We start from the raw sequence: 25,589 nt of genomic DNA, 5'->3' as shown, positions 1-25,589 counted from the left end.
GAATGATGGTTTTCTGATCAAAATTCGGATCCGCGTATTACAAAAAAACAAAAAACCTAGGCCCTATGTACAGTAATAGACGCTTGCTTACACACAGAGCATGATAATAAATGGTGCCCGCCGGAAAATCATGATAACAACAACGAAAACAACAAAAGCAACAAAACAAAAAAAAGACAAAAACGTCTTCGCCTTTTTGACTTAACTTGCCACCTTCACCATGAAAAGCTCGAAAACGACATCGACAAAACTGTGCTCTGTTTAAACAAAACAAAAACTTCCATCCTAAGCATGACACCGTCTGGCTTCTGCATCAGCTTACCAGCAATATATGGTTCAAGTTCGACCAACAACAAGAGACAAGATTGTCTCTGGGCCCGTTTGTTTCACTCTTATCTGGCTCACTATCCGTTGAGTGGTTAAATAGCTCCATGGTTGTCCCAACGCTGATTCGCCCCATCCATTCTATCACCGAGCTTGCTGGCTGGCTGGCCAGCCCAGGTCAGATGTAGCAGCGAGTTCCTCAAACATATTTCCAGGGATGTACTTTCGTCGGGGAGACGTTCCTTTTTGGACTTTAATTAATAATCACATATATTCCCGAGGCAAGTAAATCTTTGAAAGTGTACCGTACCAAATTATCAACGAAAGTATTGTTACGAAACCTCAACTCGCGGTATCTATGGATCTGATAAGTTACACGCAATCTGGAGATTTTCGTCAACTGCAACGGCACGCACTAAACGTTCGTTAAAAGTATCATTGGAAGCTCCCACCCCAAGGAATTTGTATAAAATCCCAACCGTTAGACTAAGGAGCTAGTAATCGTCTTCTGGAACTCAACTATACCAAAGAGAAAGGTAACTTTTTTCGGCTATCACGAATGTCTGTTAATGCATTGATTTTTCCGCAGGACGTCAGTTTTGCTGTCTTGGTCTCTCCTGATCCTCTCTGCTTGGTTACTTCCGTGCTAGCCAAGTGTCTATGTGTCTCTATGAGCCGTCCAAACGGTTTTTTGCCTGAATGTAATGGTATTCTGCCCGTCTGCCCATCTGCTCGCCCGGCCCACTTGCCGATAACCTGGGGGTAACTTTGGCACCCAGGATACTTTGGCAAAAAACCTGAAGGCCGGTTCATATTTTACGCGAATGCGACAGCGAAGCAAACATGACGTCACGCAACGATCGCAGCGAATTGTCTTGAGTTGAAGTGTGTTCAACTTTTGCGGATTCACAAAATTTACGTTTGTGTTTGCTTCTATGCGAGGCATGAACCAGCCTTTACTCTGTTCTGCATCATCACTTTGGGATAAAACTTACTCTTTTCTATTTTTCTCATTTTCTATGAAACGAATATTCTCACGTGCATTGCTTGAATTGTTTAAATTAGTGCAATAATCTGAAAAAGGCGAAAGACAGAATCATATTTTGGCGTCGGGGAGGATATTAAAACTTAAAACTTGTACAAAAACTCTTCGTGTTTTTGGTTTTTGCAATTACATTTTTGTTTTTAACTTAGTATGACCACGGATCTAATCCTCTTATGTTTTCTCGAATCTAGATGCCTATTATTTTGGTCCTTTGCCTTTTTCTGGGCGTGGCCGTAGCCCAGTGGGATGCCAACACTTTGGACAACAGGCAGGTTATGGTACACCTGTTTGAATGGAAATGGAAGGACATCGCAAAAGAGTGTGAAAAGTAAATATTCATGTTTTTGTTTTGTTTTTTGGTTTTTTTCCAGAATCAGCCACCCAAATTTAAAAGGGCCTTTTGATGGGATTGTTCGCACATGCGTTCACCAAGAATGCACACTTTGTATTTTACGCAGAAGCCTGATATGGACAGAGTAGGCCTACATGTTTTCAAATATTTCTAAGAAAGTCAGATATAATCGAACAGGCATGGCATTTAGGCACCTGTGGCAAAGATTCATAACCAACCATCTAGTTAATAGAAAAGCGTTGCAAAAAATAATTAGAAAAACTATGAGGCAAGATTTTGTTAGGTTAGCCGTATGTGCCTGATGGGACTGTATCAACTAGTGTGCTCCTCAGGAAGCTGAGATGGTTTCAGGAATGTTCAGTTGTTGTGACCCCAATGTGCAGGGATAATGATAATGCAGCGCCTTGAGCATCAGTTGTGATGGATATGTACGCTAAACAAATATCCACTATAATAATTAAGTGCTGCCTTCAAATACGTAAGCGAGTTTTCCAAGATGTCGCAGTCTCGTTATGCATGACGTCACAGAATGACTGGCACAGTTGAACGCTTCCTGGGGCCTGTTTTGGCCACCCGAACCATGAACATGTTTCAGTTTTGGTCATTGGTGAAGCATTTTCGCGACTTGGTTATGCCTCTGGGTCGTCAGTGTTCTAACTGAACGAGAACCGAAGTATGGGATTCTTCCTGGGGGCGCTGTTGAGTCCAAACGGTTTTCCACCTTGTATGTAAAATATCGAGGCACATCGCTGTATGTGAACGCTTTCTATTAACGCCAGTATGCGTAAATGGGCCGATGAGTGCTATCATGTTGATAATTTACCATTTCCACCAAACGCAGTGCTATAGGTGGTGTATAACCAACGCAGTCCTTTCACAATAGTGCGGCTCCAAAAGTTCATAACACACGGGCCGATCATAATGCGCAAAATCTATCGATCCAGCCAGGGCGCAGTTGGAGAGGGTCGACAGATTTCGCGCATTATGAGTGGCCAACGCGTTGCAAACTCTTTGAGGCGCACTATTGTGAATCGCCCGTACTCCTCTTACATTGCAATAATTCACACGTGCTTCCCTGTGTGTAGCTGGTTGGGCCCCAATGGTTTCGCCGGTGTCCAGGTTTCTCCGCCCAGCGAAAACATCAGGATTAACGGTCGCCCGTGGTACGAGCGCTACCAGCCCATCGGATACGGCCTGAACACTCGGAGCGGCAACGAAGCTGAGTTTAAGGACATGGTGAATCGGTGCTACAAGGTTGGCGTTCGGATCTATGTGGATGCCGTCATAAACCACATGGCGGCCAGCAATCCCGATGGTAACGGAGGTGGGTTATAGCAAACACTCACACGAATTAATGTATTCGATTTTGTTGGATTGAGCTAGAGATTCCAAGGACATTGCTGACGGGATGAAGTCTTTGGGTAGAGACATTGACAAACTGTGATGTGTTGCGATAAGAAGACGCATGTAAAGATATGATTATGTCCATATTTTGTCATATGAAACGAGCAAAAAAATCAAAATCTGCTATTTCACTGAATCATTAATAATTAAATGAATAGGAGAGACAACAGGCTTTCATTGCAGCCTCTCCTGGTTTATTTTTAGTAATTAAAATATCAACTAAAAACAGAGATCCTGCAGGGCTCTAACAATCAATTTTGTTTATAGAAGGCGGTCCTAACTTTCGACTGCCATAGTTTTGGGGAAAGTCAGAAATTTTGGAGATTTAAAAAAACGGCTAATTTCCTAAAATTGCACTTTTTGAATATGGGAAATATTAGGCTATGTTAATTGGCATAATTCCCTCTCTTTTTTTGTCGACTCCTATGGAGTTACGCTGAGTGATAACACCAAGCTGCGTAAATCATAACAGAACGTAAAGATTGGACTCCTTGGAAAGTTGATGAGATGATACTGAATCATTTGGTCTTACAGTTGCGTATCTTCTCCACAATACGGTCTCACTGATTCGAAAAACCTGAAATGAGAGATTTCGTCACTAAAACGAAGGGGAAAAATCAGAAGTTTCGAAACATACTATCCACTTAAGACGGATGACAGTGGTCTGTGTCTCTCTTTCAACCTATACAGCTTATGACTTTTGGAGGGTGCCCTACTCAAGCTCGGATTTCAATGGCCCACAAAACAAATGCCCAACACCCAGTGGTATAGACTACAGCAACAAATACTCCATCCGTAACTGTGACCTGGTAGGACTCAAGGACCTGGACCAGGGGAGGAATTGGGTCCGAGACAAGATCGCCGAGTTCCTGAACAATTTGATCGACATGGGTGTGGCCGGCTTCCGGATAGATGCTGCCAAGCACATGTGGCCGGGCGACCTCAAGGCAATCTACGGCAGGCTGAAGAACCTGAACACAAAATTCGGCTTCCCGAGCAATGCCCGTCCCTTCTTCTTCCAAGAGGTGATCGACCAGGGTGGGGAGCCCGTCACCGCCGACGAGTACCTGAACACGGGCAGGGTGACGGAGTTTAAATACGGTCTGGAGCTTGCGAGGGGCTTCCACAGACAGAATCTGCTCAAGTGGTTCAAGAACTTTGGTGAAGCCTGGGGCTTTGTTCCTGATTACAACTCCTTAGTGTTTATCGACAACCATGACAACCAGAGAGGTCACGGTGGTGCAGGCAGTATAATCACCCACCAGTCCCCGAGGCTGTACAAGATGGCCAACGCCTTTATGCTTGCATACCCCTATGGATTCACTCGAGTGATGAGCAGCTTCTCGTTTAGTGACCCAAATAGTAGCCCTCCTCAGGACTCGAGCGGTAACATCATTTCTCCCATCTTTTACTCGGACAATACTTGTGGCAACGGCTGGGTGTGCGAGCATCGCTGGAGACAGATCAAGAACATGGTCGATTTCCGCCGGGTGACGGTGGGTCAGTCCTTGAAAAACTGGTGGGACAACGGCTCCTATCAAATCGCGTTCGGCCGTGGTAACAAGGGCTTCATCGCCATCAACAACGAAGACTTCCAACTGAGCCAGACACTGCAAACGGGCTTGCCTTCTGGCACCTATTGCAACATCATCCTGGGAGACTTCAAGAATGGCAAATGCACTGGGCCGACGGTCTATGTTAACGGCAGTGGATACGCCAAGTTTAACATCGCCGGCTCAGGCAACGACGACCCTGTTGTTGCGATCCACGTCAATGCCAAGCAGTAAATGCGTGCATTATAACGTCATATATGACATAGTTGCAAATGCCAAGATTCGCTAATACTATACCGTATCGAAGAAACACAAAAAAATGAACATTCATTCGCTGACTAATTTAACGATTCTGTAGTAAAACAAGACTGAAAGGCTTAAATGTGATGTCAGATGTGCAGTTGGGGTGTCACTCCCCCCTTCCCCCGACAAAAAAGGTTACAAAAATGGGGAAAATATCAGAAATAAGTCAAGTAAATTTAATAACAAGATAGCATTGAAAAGATTCTTCTTATGTGTACACCAATACCATTGTCAAAGATTTATTTTATGTAATGGCCTGACCCCCCCCCCCCGAAAAAAATTCCTTGATCCGCCCCTGGATGTTAAAGTTGTTAGAAACTCTAATCTGAAATGAATGCAGCACTTAGCGTAATTGTTATCCTGCTTTGTGCGGGATCATTCTCCAGACCCCTTAAAACAAAGCGTTTCTTTGACCACACCTGAATGCCAGACCTACCCCAGTCCTTTCTTATGATTTATAAACGAAAATGATCCTTTTAACCCTAATTTGGAATTCCACAAACCCTGTTTTAAATATCATACAAATCATATTAATAAAAGGAGAGATTCCCAAATGAATTTTTTGTGAAGGGTCCACCTTTTGTGTCTGAGGACTTGCATGACAGAAGACTCACAATATGTTACAACATGGAATGATCGATAAAACTATGTTATACGATTGAATGATGTGATAGTGAAATTAAAATTCCTACTTTATTACGAGGTTGTTACGCATTGCTGGTACTCACTGTCCCCAAGGGTGTCAATCCTGGGGGCTAGGAGTATATATCATCAAACACCACTTTTTCGTGATGAAAAAATTAAGCGGATTGTCAGACTTGCTAACAACCGAAATGTGTTGAGTAACACTCAAAAAGATGTACATCGTTCCCTGGTGTAGGCACCTCATCCCTTTTCAAATTCCCATAGCTGGGCAAGTCTCACCACTTTCGTAATGCCCATCCCAAGTGTGGCCGTCTCAGTTGTCTCCCGGTCTCAGCGTTTCCCTTAAACAGGGACGGGAACAGTCGGCTAACAAACAAACAAACGCACACGCTGGCGTGATGGGCGAACAAGGATGTCTCTCGCGTTTAGTTCTACTCAATTTACCCATTTTCTTTATAATTGTAACGAACATAATGACGCCCAAATTGTCAACATAATAGCTGACATATAAACAATATACATCAAACTGGAGTATATCCGTTTGGCTTCAAGAGGGGCTTCCATCACCTAAAAAGACATTATACGCAAAACTTTGAGTTTTGGACGCCATTTGTTTAGCCTTTTGTGGAATGGTGTTACGCTGCGTCTCATAATCTTCCGCGCATGTCTACGTCTTGGCATCTTGCGTGCTGTGAACGTTCGTTACGACCATTATAAAAAGAAGGCTTGTAACGCCTAGGTAGTAAGTGCGCTCTCGAACCACACGTCGTTGCGGTCCAGACATTTACGAGGAAACGTACAGATGCAAGAGTGGGCGAGGGAAGCAGCATAGGTTCATTAATTTTAAGGTTATTTTCTTGAACTGTACAACATCCGCCCGGCACGAGAGGTTGTGAGCTGACTTCAGCTGTTGGCCTTGGCTGGCAGAGCCGAAGTTCATCCGTTCATGGAGGAAGGACACAAATGGTTCAACTGAGCAGGACGTACTCTGCTACTTTGTGTATAAAAAAGAGAGTTTTTAACGGATGGTAAGGGGTTTGCTGAGTTGAATTTCAAAGTGCAGGGGATGGTGTAAGGTCGGGACGAGTGTTTGGGGTTGGATCATCCCAACCGATCAGTAGTCAGACGTGCGATATTGTTGGCCACACAATGTAAATGGGCAACCTTGTATCGAGGTTTAGTCTGTATGATCTATTACCTTTGACACAAGCGGTTCACCGAGAGCTCATTGAACTTGTCAATCCATAAGCTAAGTTAGTGGATATTGATAACCTGTGATCCTGCATTGTATAGTATGCTGTAATTATTGAGCTTTATGTTGCACAGGCTTGATACTGGTAACAATTTTCCTCTTTCACGTGTGCTTAGATGGGTAATTGTAGTTTTCTTAATTTTAGTATCTTGGGTAATTTTCAGGAAGTTGCCAATTTAACCCTTCGGCCCGAGAGTAATAAGCCTCGCGTAGGCACGGAGGTATATAAAAAAAAAACCAGGACTTGCAACGCCTTGGTATAAAATAGAAGCCAACCAGCGACCATGTTACCGAGCCGAATACAAATGCGCAGGCTGGGCACGCTTTGTATTCGGCTCGGTAAAATGGCCGCTAGTGAATATAAGGTTGCTGGTTATTGGTGTATTTTAGTTGTTTATGTTGTACCCTAACTAATAATAATGGAGATGCAGAGAGGAATGAACCAACTGAAGGTTGTGCATATGTGTCCCTGATTATATAAATTAAATGTGGTGCGCACAGAGCTCTTCGAATCTCAACCATTGGCTTATATACTACTGACAAGCGGGCAGGTCCAGAACACAAAATCTTCACTCTTCACAATTCCCCTCCTGTGTGTATGACCGCTTACGCACGTGGAAGGATAAAAGACACTTGTGTGGGGTGAATCAATCAAAAACCCCACAGGTGTATCGGTCCATGAATACCTTGTAACGACTAGTGGCAGCAGACACAATATTTATTTGTACAGCTACTTCATCAGTCCTGTACATGCGCAACTCCTTCTTGGTCCAGTATAAAAACGTAGTTGGACTTCCTGATAAATGGTAACCCTGGCCATGCTGTGCGTGCTTTGATGCACAGAATGCTGAGAAAACGAGATGATGCAAATGAAAAGTTCAGTGACATGTGTCTTTTGCCACAAACGTCTCACAACTGAATTGAAAATGGATGTGTATGATTACATACAGAACTTGTTGAATAATCAACTTCTGTGTCCAACTTTCTTGCTGTGTCTCTTTTGATTGACTGTAGGGAAAGATCGTCTTACTATATCATAGCATCATCAACACCACGAAGTAGTACTCATCCAAAGATGTGTGCGCCGCTTCAGCGCGTATTTTACAGAAATGTCTTGTTTTCATTTTCACGAAGTAGCACTCAGTGCCGTGCGGCACATGCTTCGTGAATTGTCGTTTCAGGAATTGACCTTTTCCTTAATTTAAACAGTTACAACGATTTTTCAGAGCATCTTCTAGTAAAGTCACATATTTACGGGCAAATCAAACCATTTTAGACCTTTAAAAGCGTTTTTGTCCATGCTATATTGACAAACCACACTTGAGTGCTACTTCGTAAAACCGAAATTGCTGTAAACATGGTTTTCACGAAGTACCACCCAAGTGCAGTTGAGTGCTGTACTTCGTGGTGTTGGCGACGATATCACAACAGATTTTGATAGACGAATGTACAATACAAACATAACTTCGGCAAGATATTTTGCTTCCTTGATCCAAGTTCTTGGTACAAGGCTCATTTTAACAGAGCTTTATTTTCAGCAGTTCTTATGACGGCTTTTCTTCAGGGGATAAATGACAACAGTAACGTTGATCAAAACGAAACTCATAAGGATGGAAGGAGTGCCGATTGCAACAAGACTGCAGAATTGCATTATAAGGTATACTTAGTGTTTGAAAAATGCACGCACGCACAGGAACAGTGCACAGTGATTTGGTGAGATGCAGTTAACTCCATTAGAGTATTGTGGTATTACAACGTGATGGTGTCTCAGTCACTTCTACGATAATTGTGAACCTCTTCAACCAACTAGAGCAGTAGTGTATAAAATATTTACAGTAATACTCGTTACTATAAATTATCCAGGCTACTCCCTCTGTTTACAGTCATTGCAAAATTGCAGCATCTTTACTGTTTGTTTGCATTTTAAGTATCTGAGATTTACGTATGTACAAGGCATGTCATCGAAAATTGTTGAACACCATCACACGTAGTAAAATATTTCATATCATTTTTTACATCAGAAAGTTTCGGCACGAAAGGTACACGTAGTGTACTTATTTAAAATAAGTCTCATATTTGCTGTATTTACAAGACGGTAATTAAAAACGTTGAACTTGAATGAATTTTGAAGTAGGTGTAAACATTGCACCTTTCTCCGATTGCACCTTAATGGTCGAAGAGGGAAAAGACCTTTAACTTGTGGTTATTGTCCTCTAAACAATCCGTATACGGATTGAAATACCTAACTTTAAAAACTAATCCTGGCAATATTTTAAGTGTTGTGCTGATTAAAGACTTTTGCGAATACTCTAAAGCAACGTGTGTGGTAGAAAAGCTGCTGAAAGTTAACTTTAGGTTCTTAAATTACATCTGCTACTATACCTCTACTAAATCTTAATATCATGTCTGTTTTTCAGAGTCTATTTCATAATAAACTATATCTATAGTCTTTTTTCTTATACACATTTACGCACGAGAATCAAATAGAAAATGCTGCACACAATTCTCATATGATTAAGGCATATATAAAATGATAAATTTGGAAAATTAAAAACATATGGTACTTTAAATTATTATTTACAGGTTCGAACTATATAGATGTTAAGCACCACAAGTTTCCAGTGCCAGTTACTACTTTAACCGAATTATTTACAGTAATTAGGGTAACTTAATTGTTGATGTTCCGATTCTGTTCTAGTTTTGTGCAATTTCTACCACTTTAGAGGCGCTGTACTGTCTTTATGCTTTTCCCTTGTAACCATCTAAAGGATGTCTGCGCTCTTCCTTAGCTGGTTTGCGTTCATCTTTGAGACCTTCAAGGGGGTGTTTGCGTTCATCTTTCAGGCCTTCGAGGGGGTGTTTGCGCTCTTCTTTAAAGAGGTCCAACGGGTGTTTTCTTTCATCTTTTAGACCTTCCAGTGGATGTCTCCTTTCGTCTTTTGGCACATCTAGTGGATGTCTACGTTCCTTGGGCACTGCCCCGGGACTGTTAGGGGAGTCTAAGGTCATTGACCTTGCGGAGAGCCTCTCAGGAGGTGGTCGTGACCTCGGTGGGTCCTTCGGAGGAGGCCTGTTTGCGGCAAATACGTCTAGTGCACTGTGGGCCCTACCGTAGTGCTGTCTTCTCAGATCGTGGGCGCGATTACGCTTGTGACCGTCCTTTGGTTCTAAGATATTTGTCTCCGAGCTGGTTCTGACTGTGGCGGGTCGTATATGCCTCCCTGGTGGGTATCTTAAGGGGTGAAGTCGTCCTGAGGAGCCCCTGTGTTCCCGGTCAGCCTCCAGTCTGCCGTCGTGGTCTATGCTGCGATCGCGTCGCGGAGCATCATAAGTTTCATCACTGTAATGTCTTTCAAACTGAGGTGAAGCGGCTTCCCGTTGGAGTCTGAGGAGGGAGGAGGCACTGTGCGGCCTGTCTAGATGCTCCTTAGGTGGGACGCCTAGGAAGCCTCTGTCGTCACTCCATTCGGCACTACCCTGACTACTGCCAGCGCTGTGCATCCTCAACGGGGATTTGGATCTTCTGTCTGCGTACTCCCTCTCACCCTCCTGTGAGTGAGTGGCAGTTGGGGTCTGAGGGGATCTCCAGGGGCTTCTGTCCCTGCCAGGACTTCGGCCGCGCCGGTGTAGCGGAGGGTCGCTGCCACCAGATGGGTGGGGCTCTCGGTGGCGATACGCCTCCTCTCTGAGCTCCCCTTTAGAGGAGTAGTGGCCACTGTTCCTGGGTGATTCGCGACTGCCTCCACTGCTGTGGCTGTTTGATATACTCTCCTTAGGGTGGATGGCTGTTGGTCTTACCAGTGTAGTCTGTGACACAATTTTCCCCTTGGACATAGGGGGTTGCTCTTCGTGTGGGTGTGGTTTGTCTGGCAATACATCATCTTCTGGAGCGATGGAGGCGTGCGATCGTTTGAGTTTTGGAGACTTCTTAACACAACGGAAGGCGCTTGGTCGACAAGAAACATCCTCGAGGTCCAGTCTTTGCGCTTGTCCTCTGTGTTCTTCGCTTTGCTCATGTCGACTTGATACTTCTCGATCTTTGGATGGAATTTCTTCGAGATCGCGTTTCCTGGTAGGTGGTTGGCTGCCACCCCATATTTTTGCGCTCTCTTTGCGGAGGTAGTCTTCTTCTACACTATCCTGCGAACTAAGCTTCTTAGACGAGCCGGATCCAGGTAGCAGATGCGTCAGTCTCTCTTTTGCCGATTCACCTTTGTGGTCGAAGCTAGCACTTCTCACATCAGCAGAAGACATGTCAGCCATTTTGCGAGCTGGATCTATCTGAGAGTCACTGTGCTGCTTATGCTGTAGCTGTAGTCGACGATTGCGAGGTGGGCGACTGCGCCTCGACGTCGGTGCATCAAACATGGCGTCTGATCGCATGAACTCTTTGAACAAAGCGTCAGTCTTTTCGTCGATACTGTAATCCCTCCCTTTTGGATAAAACCTCAGTCGGTTCTCTCCCTGGACACGAAAGATCCTACCAACTCGGTTGCTGTTGCGAATACGCTCTGACGAATCGTTGGGCGAGTCGGCAGCAGCACTGGCAGATTTTTCACTGACCGATCCTGTTATTGTCTGAGAGTCTGCTTCACTCTCTTCTTCTGGGAAGCTGAAGCTGCCAAAGATGGCCTCTCCTTTCTCTGCAATGAATTCGCGTCGCTTAGTCGAGGCAGTCCGTCGATCACTCCTCCGTCTTACACCGTGAATATTTGACGGCAAGGTGTCCTCCTTGCTGCTTTCTGTGAGCACTGCACTGTCGGTGCCAGATGACAGAGGTCTTTCCCCGATCGGGCTACTCTCACTCGACAATGCAGGAGCGCAGCTTTCCAAGCTCGTGCTGTCCCGGTCGGCTGATGCAAACAGATACCGCTTTTGCTGCTCCGAGACCTCGTTCTTGTGTTCTATGGATGTGTATCCACTGTCAGCCTGCATTTGCTTCAGTTTGCTCGCACTGTCCTTCCCAGAGCTGTCCCCTCCTTTGCTGCGCTCGGAGGTATCCGACTCTTCGGTGCTGATGCTACTAAACATCTGCTCAAAGCTATCATTTTTGCCATGCGTATTAAACCTGTACCTCTGCACAACTGTAAGTCTATTTTTCCCCGTCATCGGCTTCTGCTGCAGATGTGTCAGTTGGAGAGAGGGCAGAGTCGCTGGGCTCCAAATACTGAGTATTGCCGCCCCCTTCCTGGGCGGCACTCTCCTGTTTCCCCCCTTCTGCAGGAATTACAGTATCTGGCTCAGAGCTTGAGCTTCCCGAGTCTTCCATCTCAAGAGTAGTGCGAAGCTGCCACAGTTCCCGATAGTCCCCAAATCGTGCTTCTCGGTCTGGTGTTGGTTTCTCGCATATTTCGATCTGTGGCGGAGGGGTGGAACTTCGGGGGCGGGTTGGGCGCCCTCCGGGTTCCCTTGGTTGCTGATTTCCCGTTACCCTCCGACCCTTCGCTACTGATAGGCTCTGCGAATCCGGCGGGGTTTTCGGCAGGTATGGGGACAAACCCTTTGGGCTCGGTTTCCCTGTTGGCTTCGGAAGCGGGCTTATCGCGGCTGTTCTTCCGCGGAGAGCGGAGTTGCAAGTGGGACGGTGCGTGCAGGCGAGCCTGCCCGCCTGGCGACAGATCCCGGGACTTGATGCCATCTGCTTCCGGTGCTTTTGCCTGCTCCGTCGGCTGGGTGTGAACCTGGGCCTTGACTGTCATGCCGCGTGGTTGTTGTGGGTCATCACTGAGAGGCTTATGCCACTCAAGGTCGTCAGGGGTGGGCAAGCTGGTCCTTACGGTGCGCCCAGGCGAATGGTTTCGGCGGTCACCGCTCCGTTGACAGTCGTAGTCAAGCGAAAACGCCTTCATGGAATCACCGGACGGCTTAATGCGGGATAGTTTCAAGTGGTGAAAATCTCCTTCCGTGTACCTGTTAATGAGAAGTTAAACAGGAAGTGACAGTCACGCTGGAAGTTTGGTTACATATACATTTATGTAAATGCGGTTAACAGCAACTATAAAGCAGCGTTTGGAATTTAATAAAATGTTTAAAGTTTAGCTATATTTCAGCCCGGCACACGAATCTGAATTCATTCTCTAGCTGTGTGTGAAGTGTGAAAGATCGGGATAAGTATCACGAGACATACCTCCTGACGTACTTTGCTTGCTTCTGTTTGATAGGAACAACTTGGAAGGACACTCGCCGAGGCGAGACGGGGGAGCGTTCTTCCTCTACCCGTTCTGGCGAGAAGTCAATTGTGGCCGTCTCTGCTTCACCAGCTGTAAGCGGTTCTTCCTCAGGAATGTCTATCGAGAAGAGATAGTGACAGTTAAACGAAAACCCCAAATACGAAGTGCCATGGAGAGTGATTACCTTTCAGGACATCATGGCTGTTTCACCTTTGCATTTGATTCAAATGATTAACTCATTCCAAGGCAGTAAACAAGGCCAGCTCAAGTATACTTCACGGCTGGGCAAGTAATAATGTCAGTTACCTGACGTTGATGTTTTCTTGTATCAAATGTTTTCGGATACCTGGTAACGAAAGGGTTTTATACCTTTCGTCCTGATGAAAACTAAGAAAAACGAAGAATTCTCCATTGGTCAGTTTTTTTTTTTTTTGGTATTCATGGAGCATAAGACAGACAGGTTACAAGATTGAGAAAAACTATGGGCACGCATGATGACCGAGTGCCAGTGTGTCTCACGTCGCTGTTGATAGGCTGAATAGCGCCCTCTTTCGTTCACAGAAGCTGTTCACTTTTCTGAGCTTGCAGTTGTTGACGGCTGCTATACTTACCGGGTAAGTGATCAGCAGACGCGGCCTCCCCCGTGGCAAGATATTCGGCGATGCAAGAATCCAGGTTCTCATCATCGTCTTCCAGGAGTCTGAAAGAAATCATAAAAAAGTCATACTTTGTGAAAAGAAAAATAACTGTAGATGAAAAGAAAAAAATTGTAATGGACATAAGGCTTTTTTCCTTGAAATCATGCGACCCGTACGTGTCCTTTGTCCTTCTTGTTTGATCGCCTGAGAACAAAATAGTGATCTATATTGAGGCCTCTGTAAACATTGGTGAGTATTTTGACCAGATAGTCGGGGTTTCTGTCGGTATCTTATGAAAATGATACTTTCGCAGTCACCAAATATTCGTATTTTTTAACTATAGAGTTATTACTGGGTTCATATGAATTGGTAATATAAGGAACACAGTCGAGAACAAGGCACCTCGAGACAGATCCAGCACTTTTCAAAGGGTTGGGAATTGTTTGGGATGGTTTCAATTCCAGACTATTTCGGGGGAGGGGGTCGTTCAGATGTTGGGATAAAAGGTCTCATGCCATGGACAGATGTTTGCAATATGGTGCCATTTTATTTAAGGAGAAGATGTATTCATCCCGCAGCAATATTTTTTGTTGGGCGGACGGAATGGTTGGATCTATTATGCACCCAACAACTAAATTCGCTGACAACTCTGCTTTTGTTACACATTGTCTCCTTTGGCATTTGAGGTCTGTTGCTGGTGCTGAGGATCAACATATTGTCAAATTTCACTCTCATAAGCCCAATTACATAACTCAAACTTAAGCATCCCCAACAGGAAATGGCCTGGTTTCAGAATGATCCTGGTAGGCCTACATTTCATTTGTGCAGGGCAGCAAATTGAACCAATGCAGGATTTGCAAATGGGATTTGCTTGCATTTCCGAAACAGTTATATGATAAGATCACATCATAATAGTATCTATAGACTATTATGTAGTACGATGTAGCAGCACGATAGAATTCAGTACAAAGTAAGACAATCCGTATTTTATGTTCGGTGTGTTTCTACAGAAGGAAGTATTAGAAAATTTTGTTTCCAGAAATCTGCACATGCACAAATCAATACTCTTTCGCACATGTCCCGTGTGTCTCGCCTCAGACAAAAACTGAACATCTGGACGGCGGGGAAAACATACCCCAGAGGCTTACCATCTAGTGAAGACCCTAATGTGAACTAGTCCAAGAGACTTTCTCTTCTTTGAAACAAGATCAGATCCACACATCAAATAAACATCCACCAATTTGCCACTCTCAGACGAATGCGCAATGCGTGATAAGAAGGGCAGACTTGCAACCTGTACACGTTTGGTGACCAGATGCTGCTTAATAATCAGCACAGAGCTGTCTACAGACAAGCAGTCATTTCCAGGGAAAACTTGCTGCCCTGGATAAGACGCTGCATGCATTTAGGGCGTGCAATGCAATTTAAATAATTCATAACCTGAAACGCCTAGAAAATGGTGCGTTTCCATAATTCCAACGATTGACAGAAATAACTCGATGTTGGTCTCTTTGATGTATTTTTTTTGCGAGAATGTACCCCCCGTCAATAAAGTGCACGTTAACTGCACTTTTCTTCTTACCAGGGACCGGTTGCCTAGAGGGATTACCGCCAAAATGTCCATGCATTGCCAAGTGCCCATTACAGTTCGTCAGTCTGGTTTCGATGCAACTGCACATGCACAGCACGCCCCAGTTGCCAATTTCATTTACCGCACAGGTATGCGTCACATTTGGCAGGCGACAGGCGTGTAAATACTCGCAGCGTACATAATTTCATGTTCAGGGTAGATAGATTTTATACCCGTATAGGCTTTGGGTCTTGTGACCCCCCCCCTCCCCGTTTTCCCGAAATCACAGCTTCGTGTGGTTATTGAACCGTTTAAATTTAGACAGGAACTCTTTGGATGACAGAAATATTTATTTCGAACAAAACAATGATCATGACTAAAAATACAAAACAGAATCGCCAGCGTGAGTATTTTGCATCAACATATTACCTACAATGTGGCCACCCGGCAGGAGATATATATCAGTACTTTTTCCTTTACACGCGCTAACCGCCATTTTGTATGGAGGGCCACAATTTACATTGTATATATTTCACTCGTGAAATAACAGGTTTCCCTATCGAAGCAAATTCATGTCGTAAGTACTGAAGAATGAGGTAGTCTGTGTGCAGTAGTTTCATTGATTGTTCCGCTCTGAAACAGCTGTTTGGCAAAACGATTGTGGTGTAGCAACAGAAAAATATTTGAGCAAACCGCTGCGCATAAGCCCTGTTGGTTTTTCAACTAGGGACCGCCTATTGTTCCTCTTTTAGAAGACCACCCATATATTTTGAACACAGTCGTCAATCGGGGACCTTATTGTCCTCTATTTTTCAGGGTCCCCAGTTGAATGCAGAACAAAAACTCACCCACCCACAACGCCATCGTCCCCTACATTTTAAGGACTTCTTGTGAGCAGAGGTCCACACTTTGTACGCCACGCCTTGGCCACGGTGATAGCATAATCCTACGGGCAGCTTCAGCCAGGTACAAGCGCACGTGTGAACGCTGCATATTTGACTAGTTCATCTTGAATAGGTAGATTACCATCACAACACTATGCACTCATTACCATCACAACACATCGCGGTCCAGCACAATTGTGACATCACAGAAAAAAGGTCTATAGGGTGTGGACATGTAGGAGGGCCGGGTACCCCTCCGTCCCATCTTGCCGGGTGTAAGAACAAAAATTGAAGATGTGTTTTTGTATTGGAAGTAAACCACGTTTCCTGTGCAATATGCATGGACAATGAACGCTGCACAGAAAACAACATAAACTGTTTTGCACAGATGTGCCCCCTCCCATTTAGTTCAAGAATTCAGATCGTGACTATAACTCATTAATATTAGTAAGTGTAGTATTGACAGACAAATGAAACAATTTGCACCCCAGGTAAACTGAGCCCGCTCAAGCACCTGGCATTTTGCACGGAACTCTTTATCAAGACGTCCAGCCATCTTGAAATCGATCCTCTGTGCAGCCTATGTGCCCCCCCCCCGCATTCTGCATTTGGAGAGCAAAAACCATACAGCGCTGTTGATTGCTCCCTAGGTTCGGGTACTTTCGAGCAAGCTTGGCAGTGCGCGGAACGATATCAGAAACAACCATGAGCACGATGCAAAATGAGACTCCCTGATTATTCTGTGTACTGATGACGCCACATTTTGCCTATATGTGTTATTTCCAATGGTGCTCAGTGGACCGTGGGGACCTACGGGCTCCATAGGAGAGCGCACCTGTACGCAAAGTGTGACGTCACAGTAGAGAATAAAATAAAAACAGGTGTTCGCTTTTTGCACGCTGCCGCCATAGGCATGCAAAGAATCGAACTGACAGCTTGTACAATCGCGTCAGAATGGGTAATGCGCGAACAAAATTACAAAAGCAAATATACACAGAAATCACTGAACCGGCTATATTTATTGTGTAAAGCTTCCAGATCGAGGCTCTGCATGCCTATGGCAGCAGCGTGCAAAGAACGAATAGGGTGTGCATAACTGTGCTTTGTACTTTGTGGATACATATATTTAAAAATTACAGCATTGCATATTTCTGCGGTGGAGTGTGCAAACATTGGTTTTTGTTCTGTTAATGATATGTATCTGTGCAGATAGCATGTATTGTCAGTAAATGTGAACGCATACGCGTACTAACGTCGGCGTTACTGGATTAAACGCACAGTGTAGGCCTCTTGAACTGAGGAATCTCACGCAATAAAAATATCACTGAGGTTGCACAATTAAGTGGACATCGCATGTTGAGAAAAAAACGACTTGTTTTCGTTGCGTTCATAGGAGGCAGGGACATGTATGCTGCCTGCGGTAAGAAAAAAAGCTTTTCAAACACTCAACATGCTGGTCAATGCACTACACTCTCATCACACTCAGTTACAGTATCTGGAATTTCTCCTCACAGCCAACACGGGAACGTGGTAATGGCGGGAGATTTCACTTTCATCTAGACTCTAGCATAAACACTCGCGGGCATACACATCGTAACCCAAGAAGAAAATTGGCGGGAACTATAGATCGACGACCACCTTAATGACGTCACCAGCAGCAACAGCGGTGATGGATGGATCCAACCGCGGTCAAACGTTTATTACCGACTGTAACATTGGTGCGTCGGATGGATTTCCTCAAATCGTAATTCCAAAAGTACAGACCATTTCCAGCATCTGACAGTCAATAAAGTTGTCAGTAGCGCCGTCTGTAGGAAACACACGCCTGTTGTTTGAGCTGACAGTGAACGCTGATCTCGTGCTTCGCGCGCTAACTGCGATAGCAGAATCACAAAAGAAGGTAGAAATAGATTGAACACACATTCCGGACTTCCTAAGTGTGCTGTGCTGGACAGTATGAGTGTTCAGGATCACTTCCCTTCGTTTAAGATGCAAGGTGTAAAATAAAGATAATTATCCGAACTGTCCTAATGATGCAAGCTATCAGGTTTCAAGCAGCTACTGCTCAGTCGCTATTGAGATGTTAAATCGATAATTTGATTACGATGTAGGAAATTACTAAATAGTCACGTGACCTTCTTGGCCGGTATTCGACTGTTTTGTTGTGAATCAGGTGATCACCCGCATTTGGAGTACGCATAATTGAAATGATAAACTGTCCTTTGAAGTGAGATGATGAAAAATTATTCTGGTTCATGATTGCAGTGACGCTATGAGAATCTATAAAATCGCTTTGCTAATTTCAGTTGGTCGTTTGTCAACGAAGGGGAATGTTGATCTTCTCACATTGGCATGTAACGTCCGTTCCGTACAGTCGCCAGGTCCCTTATTTCGCCTCTTACTGTGTAAACCAATCTGACTTGACAAAAGGTGGGGAAATTAGGAACGTGGCGACTATACGTTAGGGTTGTAACTCATTTTAGCAAGGTAGCAAGGTAAGCCTTGCTGTGTATTCCAGTTTAATGCGGTGGAAGTTTACCTAGATAAATGTTTGTCCCAAAATACCTTAATCAAAAGCTTTTGGGGAACACTGCTTGTCATTTAATAACATTCATTTTCGAAAGAGAAGAGATTTGAAGAAGCAAAGTGGGGCTTAGCTGAATTTTCTGACGATGCAAATTAATGCTGGACCAATTTTACCTTCATCCCTAGAAGAAAATAATAGGCCCTTGACCAAAAGGTAACATCAAAATGAAGGTGGATCCAGAGCCAAATGTTCGGGGGGCTTGTCTTTCTTGGGGGCAAAAAAATTTTTTCATGTAACCTTTTATGGCCTTTCTGGAGGGTTGAGCTACATTTGGTGCTTTTACATACTTTTGGAGGGGAGGGAAATTAAAGAAACCCACAAATCACCTTTGTCATTAATTTCCCAAAATATTTTGGCTCCTTTTTGGAGGCGATGGCCCTTTTTGCCCCCCAGATACACCACTGCAGCAAACTTTACCGACTATTAGTGCACACCTGCAGTCTGGACATATGGTGCTCTCTTGTATCTCGAGCGAATAATATTGAGCGCATCCTACCTCCAACTAATTTGGTTAATTCAACTGCCCGTTTAGCCGTCAGCACACGTCAATATTATCTCCCAGTCCAAAAACTGCGGAATCTCACCAGCGCATGAGGTCAAAAATCACCATGCCAACAACCTTGTACAAAGGTCCAATTCTGTCAGAGAGAGAGAGAAGGGGGAGAGAAGTCTGTCCGTCGTCCGAGTGTGATGAGGGAGAACGCACGATTGTGTCGCGCGGTTAAAACAACACAATCAGACACGAAGGAGTCGAGGGCCGGAACTAAAGTAAGAGGGTATTGACAGATACATCTAGGCGTGAGAGAACCTTGTACGGAGGTAAGAGTTCACGCAGACGATACGACTGATCGTTTGAGAGGCCCACACAGATCGGTCCACTTGCCCGTGCACAAGCAACTGAAAAAAAGCCGTGCCAATCGAGTAAAGCCCATGTTCGTACGTGTAGGACAGGTACTTCCTGGACTAGCATGTGCTGTTTGCGGGTCTAAGGGCAACGTCGATACACGACGGATATAGCTTGCCTCGTCGCGGTTATTTTCGTCGATTGCGAGGTTTTGTCGGGAGGAGCGGAGTGCTAGCTGTAACTCAAAATTCTTGTGAGGTATACTCTCCCAAGTTATTAAGGAGTGCATACAATGTGTGTTAGATGACCACCGCTGCTCCAAGGACCACCAATACAAGTCTTTTGATAGGAAACCAAAACTTGTGGACATACTTGTGCGGAGGCTATGCACACTAGCTCACGGATTCTTTTACCTCGTGACATGACCTATGTTCTCATTAAGCCTTTTAAAATTATTATAAGAGCCTTGGGCGAGTCCGTTTTTGCCTTTCAAGAGTCTTTCAAGAATGTGTGTGAGACATAAGGGCACTTCTGCGTGCGGGCACAAAGGGTAACTAATGATAACGACTACAAGAGGCTGTATCTAGCAGTACTGCTGCGAAAGACGCTGTGTCACTTAATTGTTCGTCGGACTAACATAACAAGACCAACTGCAGAAGCCATGTATTTTCGGCGCACGTCCATCCGGCCTCCTCACCCCCACTTAATATACCACGAGGTGGGTAGGGTCATGTTGGGGTAAGGTGATCTGCCCAAGGTCGCAATATGCAATCAGCTGCTGGATCGAACCCCAAGTGCTGGATGCAGGAGTCACCAACCCTAAAATCATTAGGCTGCGCTTAGATGACCCTCGGAAAACCCTACTGTTCCGTTGCTGCACCAATCCCATCCAAGTACCGTGAATGTCAATTGCTCCATAAATGAGGGGTGACGCGAGTCCGCAAGGTCCAGCACAATTAGGCCTCTACTGATAAAAATCACATTTGCCCCGCAACCGCTGCATTCCTAAAATAAAGCTGCTATATTACGCTAAAATAAAAATGTCATAGGCCTATTTAACCGCTAAAATGAACAATGCAGGGTAGACAGTTTAAACTGGCTGGAAACATCCACGGGATTTGTAGCATTTTCATTGTACAAAGAAATCAAAGAATTACATCTGTGAACAAGTCACGATGCACAATTTAAAGTGACGTATAGCAATGACAATAACACATGTGTATTGTGGATGTGGATCATGAGCCTAAAAGCAGCAATAACCTGCGTTACTGTGGCAAACTCAAATAGCTTATTGCATTTGTGTGTGACGAGTGATAGTGACACACAATAAGCGTATATCAAGAGAAAAAAAGGAGGCACAAAAATCAGCTACTGGTTGAGAGTCTGCCGTACATCAAATTTGAACCAAGTAACCTGACATGCCACATTCGGTTCACATTCACCATAGTGTTCCTGCAAGGAGCGGTCATTGTGCGACAGGCCAAAATATGACGCACACGCCTCTCCTGTTGGATACAGTTAATTGTCCTCGAGTGCACTGTCTACATGACCCAGAAGATTATAACGAATCTCAAACTGTCATGCGTCTTGCGGTCTGCGTCAGTTTATCAATCTCCATTGGGGGTGAAGCAAAAAAAATTGGATTTGCAATGTTGACTCCTTTCGTCTTGAAACCTTTTATAAGAACAGATTAATGCTGTGAATAAATGGAGTACACGTAGTGGTCTTACACTCGTGTCTGTATTTAAAAGGCGTGCTCTAAGCATGTTCTAAGTAAGATTTCCCTATTCGTCTCATTAATATACTCGTGTTTAAATAAATTTATTTTCGTAGAATTTAATCTTTCATCAGAGAAATAAATTTCAAACGCCATTTGAAATGAACGTGCCCGTCAAATCTAACATTCTTTTTTCACGTGCAGGAAACTTTTATTTTCATTTTGCTTGATTTGTGCGACATCAAAACGAAATGCTGCTCTCGATGTATCCGGTAAGAAGTCCATCTTTGTGGTGATTAATTCCAAGGGAAATTAACCGCCGATGGCTTTCAGCTTTACAGTTTCATTCTACGTCCCTCTGGACCACCGAGTTCTGTCCATCTCATTTCGCTTGATTGTATTCATTAAAATTTAGCGGTCCTAACGAAGTACTCTGCCTCCAAAAGGCTATAGGTCCCCGAGGGGCTTTTGGTAACCACTCGAATGGTTCTCGTGGTGATACTTTCTTTGGGTATGATGCTGTTGGCCGAGAGTTGTCTCTTACTGAAACATGCAGGATCACGCAGGGGACCCATTACTGTCACCCACGCTTGATAACCATTTCCCTTTTACCCTCCGAACGATTAAAACCACTTTCAGTTATAGAACATACACGCTTTACATCTTCGTATACTACTGCGTTGCGTGTGCGTTGGTAATTTTGTTCCTCCGCTCAGATGGGCCCGTATTCCACGAAGAACAGCGAACAGGGCCACGGGAAACGTGCTCGGGAAGTTTTTGATTGGGTTTCAATAGTTCGAATGTGAAGAGTTAGGGAGTTACTCCATTATTTTCAACAAGGTGATCTTTGTATCGGTGCTTGACAGTCATTGTGGCAGACTTGGCTTTGGTAAGCACAGCAAAAGGCACGCCTACCTTAGAGAAAATGTGCTTAACATAGTGACAAAACAACAAAAAATTCTACACTCATGCAACCGTAAGCACAACCAGGCCAAGCACCGCCATGAAACAGTGCTTACAGTTGGAAAATTTTTCTGCTATAGCACGACTTTTCTGTCAAATGTTACGCAGCTCCGTGAAATTGGGCCCAGATCACCGGCGGCGGAACGATTTTTGAAGGGGGAGGCAGTTATGAAACCATCGGGCATCAGCCATTAAAAGCTCAATGCAAGGAGCCCAACCCAATTATAGGTCCTGCAAAAAGTGGGAGGCCAGCCTCCCCCCCCCCTCGAGAAAGTGGGGGGCACTGGCCCCATATCCCCCCCCCTTCGGCCGCCAGTGGCCCATATCCAGTTCTCAAAGCTTAAACTTGACTAAACTTAAAGCTGGATTGTTATTTTGAATTGGTATAAGGTGCAAACTGACGTTGTACATTTAACTGCGGTGTTGGGGTCCATGATGTTTTGAACACCCGAAGGGGCAAATGGCACTTGAGGCGAAGCCGAGGGTGCCATATGCCCCCGATGGTTTACAAAACCCATGGACCCCGTCACAGTAGGAAACAATGGTTTTGTTATACCATGGAACTGGAACTGTCTTACATGTTTAACATGTGCATAAAATGCAAGATTGAAATTGAAACACGTGAACGGTAAATTAGATATTAAATCTAGGATTTATAAACGTTCTTTACATAGAAACCCAGGATTCATAAAGCACTTTGGGTTTTGTCGATTGGTTGAATTTCAAGGCATCATTTCCACAAAATTCCGTTGAAAAGTATTGACAAGATAGCATGAGTGTTATAAAAACAGATATAAAAGCAGCAGAAACGGTGATCAGAGCTTACTCGTGTTCCACGAGCATAGCTGGGTGCACAAACAGAAGTTTAATAACTTGCAGGTCTCTGTCATGGTCAGAGTGAAGAGAGTAGCACATGCGAACAGACACAGTGTTTAATTGTCTCCCACACAGAGCACATCTCCGACAATACCTGGCGCGTAGGACCACTGCAGCTATCCGCCCTCGTATCAAAGATTACACAAATTACAACGCAGTAGACACGACGCATCAACTTGTGGGGGAAAGATCACCGTTATCCATCATTAATGGCTCGGCAACATCGTCAGTGCGCGCGACGCGTGAATGATACATGCGCGCTTGTAGCATATCACGTGATCAATTCGCGACCAATAGAAATTCACTATCTTTGACCGTTGTATAACAATTCTGTATCTGATCTTAACGATGGCCTCATTATTAGTTATCACACGAACACACGAATTCAGGTCTGCATGAAGATAACTACCCGGGTAACTTCACATTTTCTGTGATCTTTTTTACATAGGTTCCAGTGGCGTATCCAGCTGGGGCAGGGGGAAACTTGTCCCCCCCCCCCGATTTTTTTTTTACCAAGGATACTTCATTTATGAGTGGGAAAGAAAGCAATCGATATATTAATTTCTCAAATATTAGCACCAAAACCTAAAGAAAACAACACCAGCAAATTAAAGCAAGCATGTTGGGCCGTAAGGCTTCTGATTTTTTTCTCCCCAACATCATGATGAATGCGCCCAAAACCGCATTCGCTTTTGAATTCCCCCCCTGTGCCAAAAGCTGGATACGACGCTGAGAGGTTCTTTGTATATCTTGCAAAGATATACAAAGAACCTCTCACATATACACTGGACTTCATTCCATTGCCTGCTCTTCCCTCAATCTGATTGTTCTTCAATAAGATTTGGCGAATTTGGCAAATGACATTCAAGTGTGTGGGTTTCTTGATGCGGGGAGAGGTTAGGGACACTGACTTTTTGAATGGAAAAAGCATTGATGGTATATGTGCCGGAGAATCGATATCCTTCATTTATTGCTTAGAAAAACTCCTCGGCCCTAGCAGATGAAAGTTGTCAATTATTCTGTGCTGCAGATAGGCGGCATCAGAACTACGGGGGTGGTTGAGCAGGCGCACGAAACCCCTCAGAGGGGTAGCTTGTAGGCTCTGAGGGGCCGGGAGATAAGGCTTAAAACGCCCACTCGCCGTCAACACTCTATCGGTCAAATCTCTCCCCTGTCTGTCATCCGGCTCTTCGGAGATGTCTCTTCGAGGAACACAGAGGAGCTGGATGCCCCCAATCGTTTGAAACGATCGGATTCGGCGGAATTGTGACGGCTGACGAGTTGACAGCTGTGTCTCTTAAAGAGGCAGGAAAATGGGGCCAATCTAACCGCGTTTTTCCCTTTTAATTACACGACCTCGTTAAAATGTCAATAAGCCATTCCATATGCAGTCGAGAAATGCGAATTGTTCCTTCTTGCTTGCCTAACTTAACCTTAGTGTCAAGTGCGAGTGTGACTATCAATACAAGCCGGTGGCATAGAAGCGTTAGACGTCATTGGTCACCATTGTTGACCAAGCTTTTCCTATTTATACCTATGTTCATCGACGTAATGTATGTGTGAGAATGACCAGTCCTTACTGGAGAGTGTTCGACCTATCTTGCACATCTGCGCTTGTCCTATGACGCAGACATGCCGTTGGATTAGACACCCCAATATCACACAAACATTCATGCATTATAATTGAGGACGAGCTAGTATCGTTTACGGAAAAAGTCTCAAGTGCTTGCTTAACATGACACCTTCATACTACCATTCTGATTGGGCCTCATTGGCATTGCCACGGGGGCGACAGGTGCCCTCCACAAATTCTCGATCCCCCCAGTGCCCCCCCCACACACACACTGAAAAACAAACGGATGAATTGACATAGAACGAGGCTAGGAACAAAAATTTGTCCCCAAAAACCACACCACTGAAAGCTGGTGCCCCCATAAGATGCTGGTGCCTCCCTCGTGCCCCCCGTGACTTGTAAAATCCTAGCTACGCCACTGTTGGGCCTTTGCTATCAGTAAAGCTTCTGTGGAACCGTATACTGTACATGTACATGTACTGCTTATTACACGCACGCATTTTATAATAAGTTGACCCCAATAAGCCGTGGAGGCAATAGCCTTGGTCATTCGTCGCAGAGCAGCTCACACCAGCTGTTCGCTGACCTGGTACATGTACGTATCTGTGTACGTACTGTACATACATACATTGCAAAATCAAGGCGAAGAGCGAGGTGTCGTGACCTAAGAAGAACAAATTGACATGCACTGCAACTTGGTTACTGAATCAAAAGTCACAGAATGAGCCTTAAGTTTTACGCAGAAGTCAGTGTCACAGGACGAAATAAAAATCATTACTTTTCAATAATGTGTATGCATAGTCAGTAAGGATGGCATCCCTATACAGAGACCACTCATCATGCACATCATTTTGACAAAACGGGAGTTCACTTTGTCATTGGTTGTTTA

At 44.5% G+C, this 25,589-nt stretch overlaps 1 protein-coding gene and 1 pseudogene across 2 annotated transcripts in view; one reads left to right on the top strand and one right to left on the bottom strand.

Moving 5' to 3' along the window:
- The first annotated feature begins 720 nt into the window (after positions 1-720).
- LOC110987270 (alpha-amylase A-like) lies at positions 721-5,539 on the top strand. Its single transcript, XM_022249855.2, has 4 exons — positions 721-860; positions 1,561-1,697; positions 2,807-3,045; positions 3,816-5,539. Exons 2-4 carry the CDS (start codon positions 1,561-1,563, stop codon positions 4,910-4,912), a joined length of 1,473 nt encoding a protein of 490 aa, XP_022105547.2. The 5' UTR covers positions 721-860; the 3' UTR covers positions 4,913-5,539.
- Positions 5,540-8,355: 2,816 nt separating this feature from the next.
- The window catches only part of LOC110987265 (uncharacterized), a 40,551-nt pseudogene continuing 23,317 nt past the window's right edge, over positions 8,356-25,589 (bottom strand). The window contains exons 5-7 of the transcript XR_015427356.1: positions 13,660-13,748; positions 13,006-13,165; positions 8,356-12,788 (exon numbers count right to left, since the gene is read on the bottom strand). The product of XR_015427356.1 is annotated as an uncharacterized LOC110987265 (transcript). The remainder of the gene's footprint in view (positions 12,789-13,005; positions 13,166-13,659; positions 13,749-25,589) is intronic.

The sequence above is a fragment of the Acanthaster planci genome, linkage group LG12 (assembly GCF_054643075.1).
Source record: "Acanthaster planci isolate LZ-2023a linkage group LG12, COTS_SCS, whole genome shotgun sequence".
Taxonomy (NCBI): Eukaryota; Metazoa; Echinodermata; class Asteroidea; order Valvatida; family Acanthasteridae; genus Acanthaster; species Acanthaster planci.
Note: the sequence above shows the minus strand (reverse complement) of the source record. Positions and strands in the feature narration are given on the sequence as shown.

Excerpts from the sequence above, each read along its gene's own strand:
- LOC110987270 (XM_022249855.2), top strand. The coding sequence starts at position 1,561 with ATGCCTATTATTTTGGTCCTTTGCCTTTTTCTGGGCGTGGCCGTAGCC. Across the intron at positions 1,698-2,806 it reads ATCGCAAAAGAGTGTGAAAA|CTGGTTGGGCCCCAATGGTT; the intron begins GTAAATATTCAT and ends CCCTGTGTGTAG. Across the intron at positions 3,046-3,815 it reads CAATCCCGATGGTAACGGAG|CTTATGACTTTTGGAGGGTG; the intron begins GTGGGTTATAGC and ends CAACCTATACAG.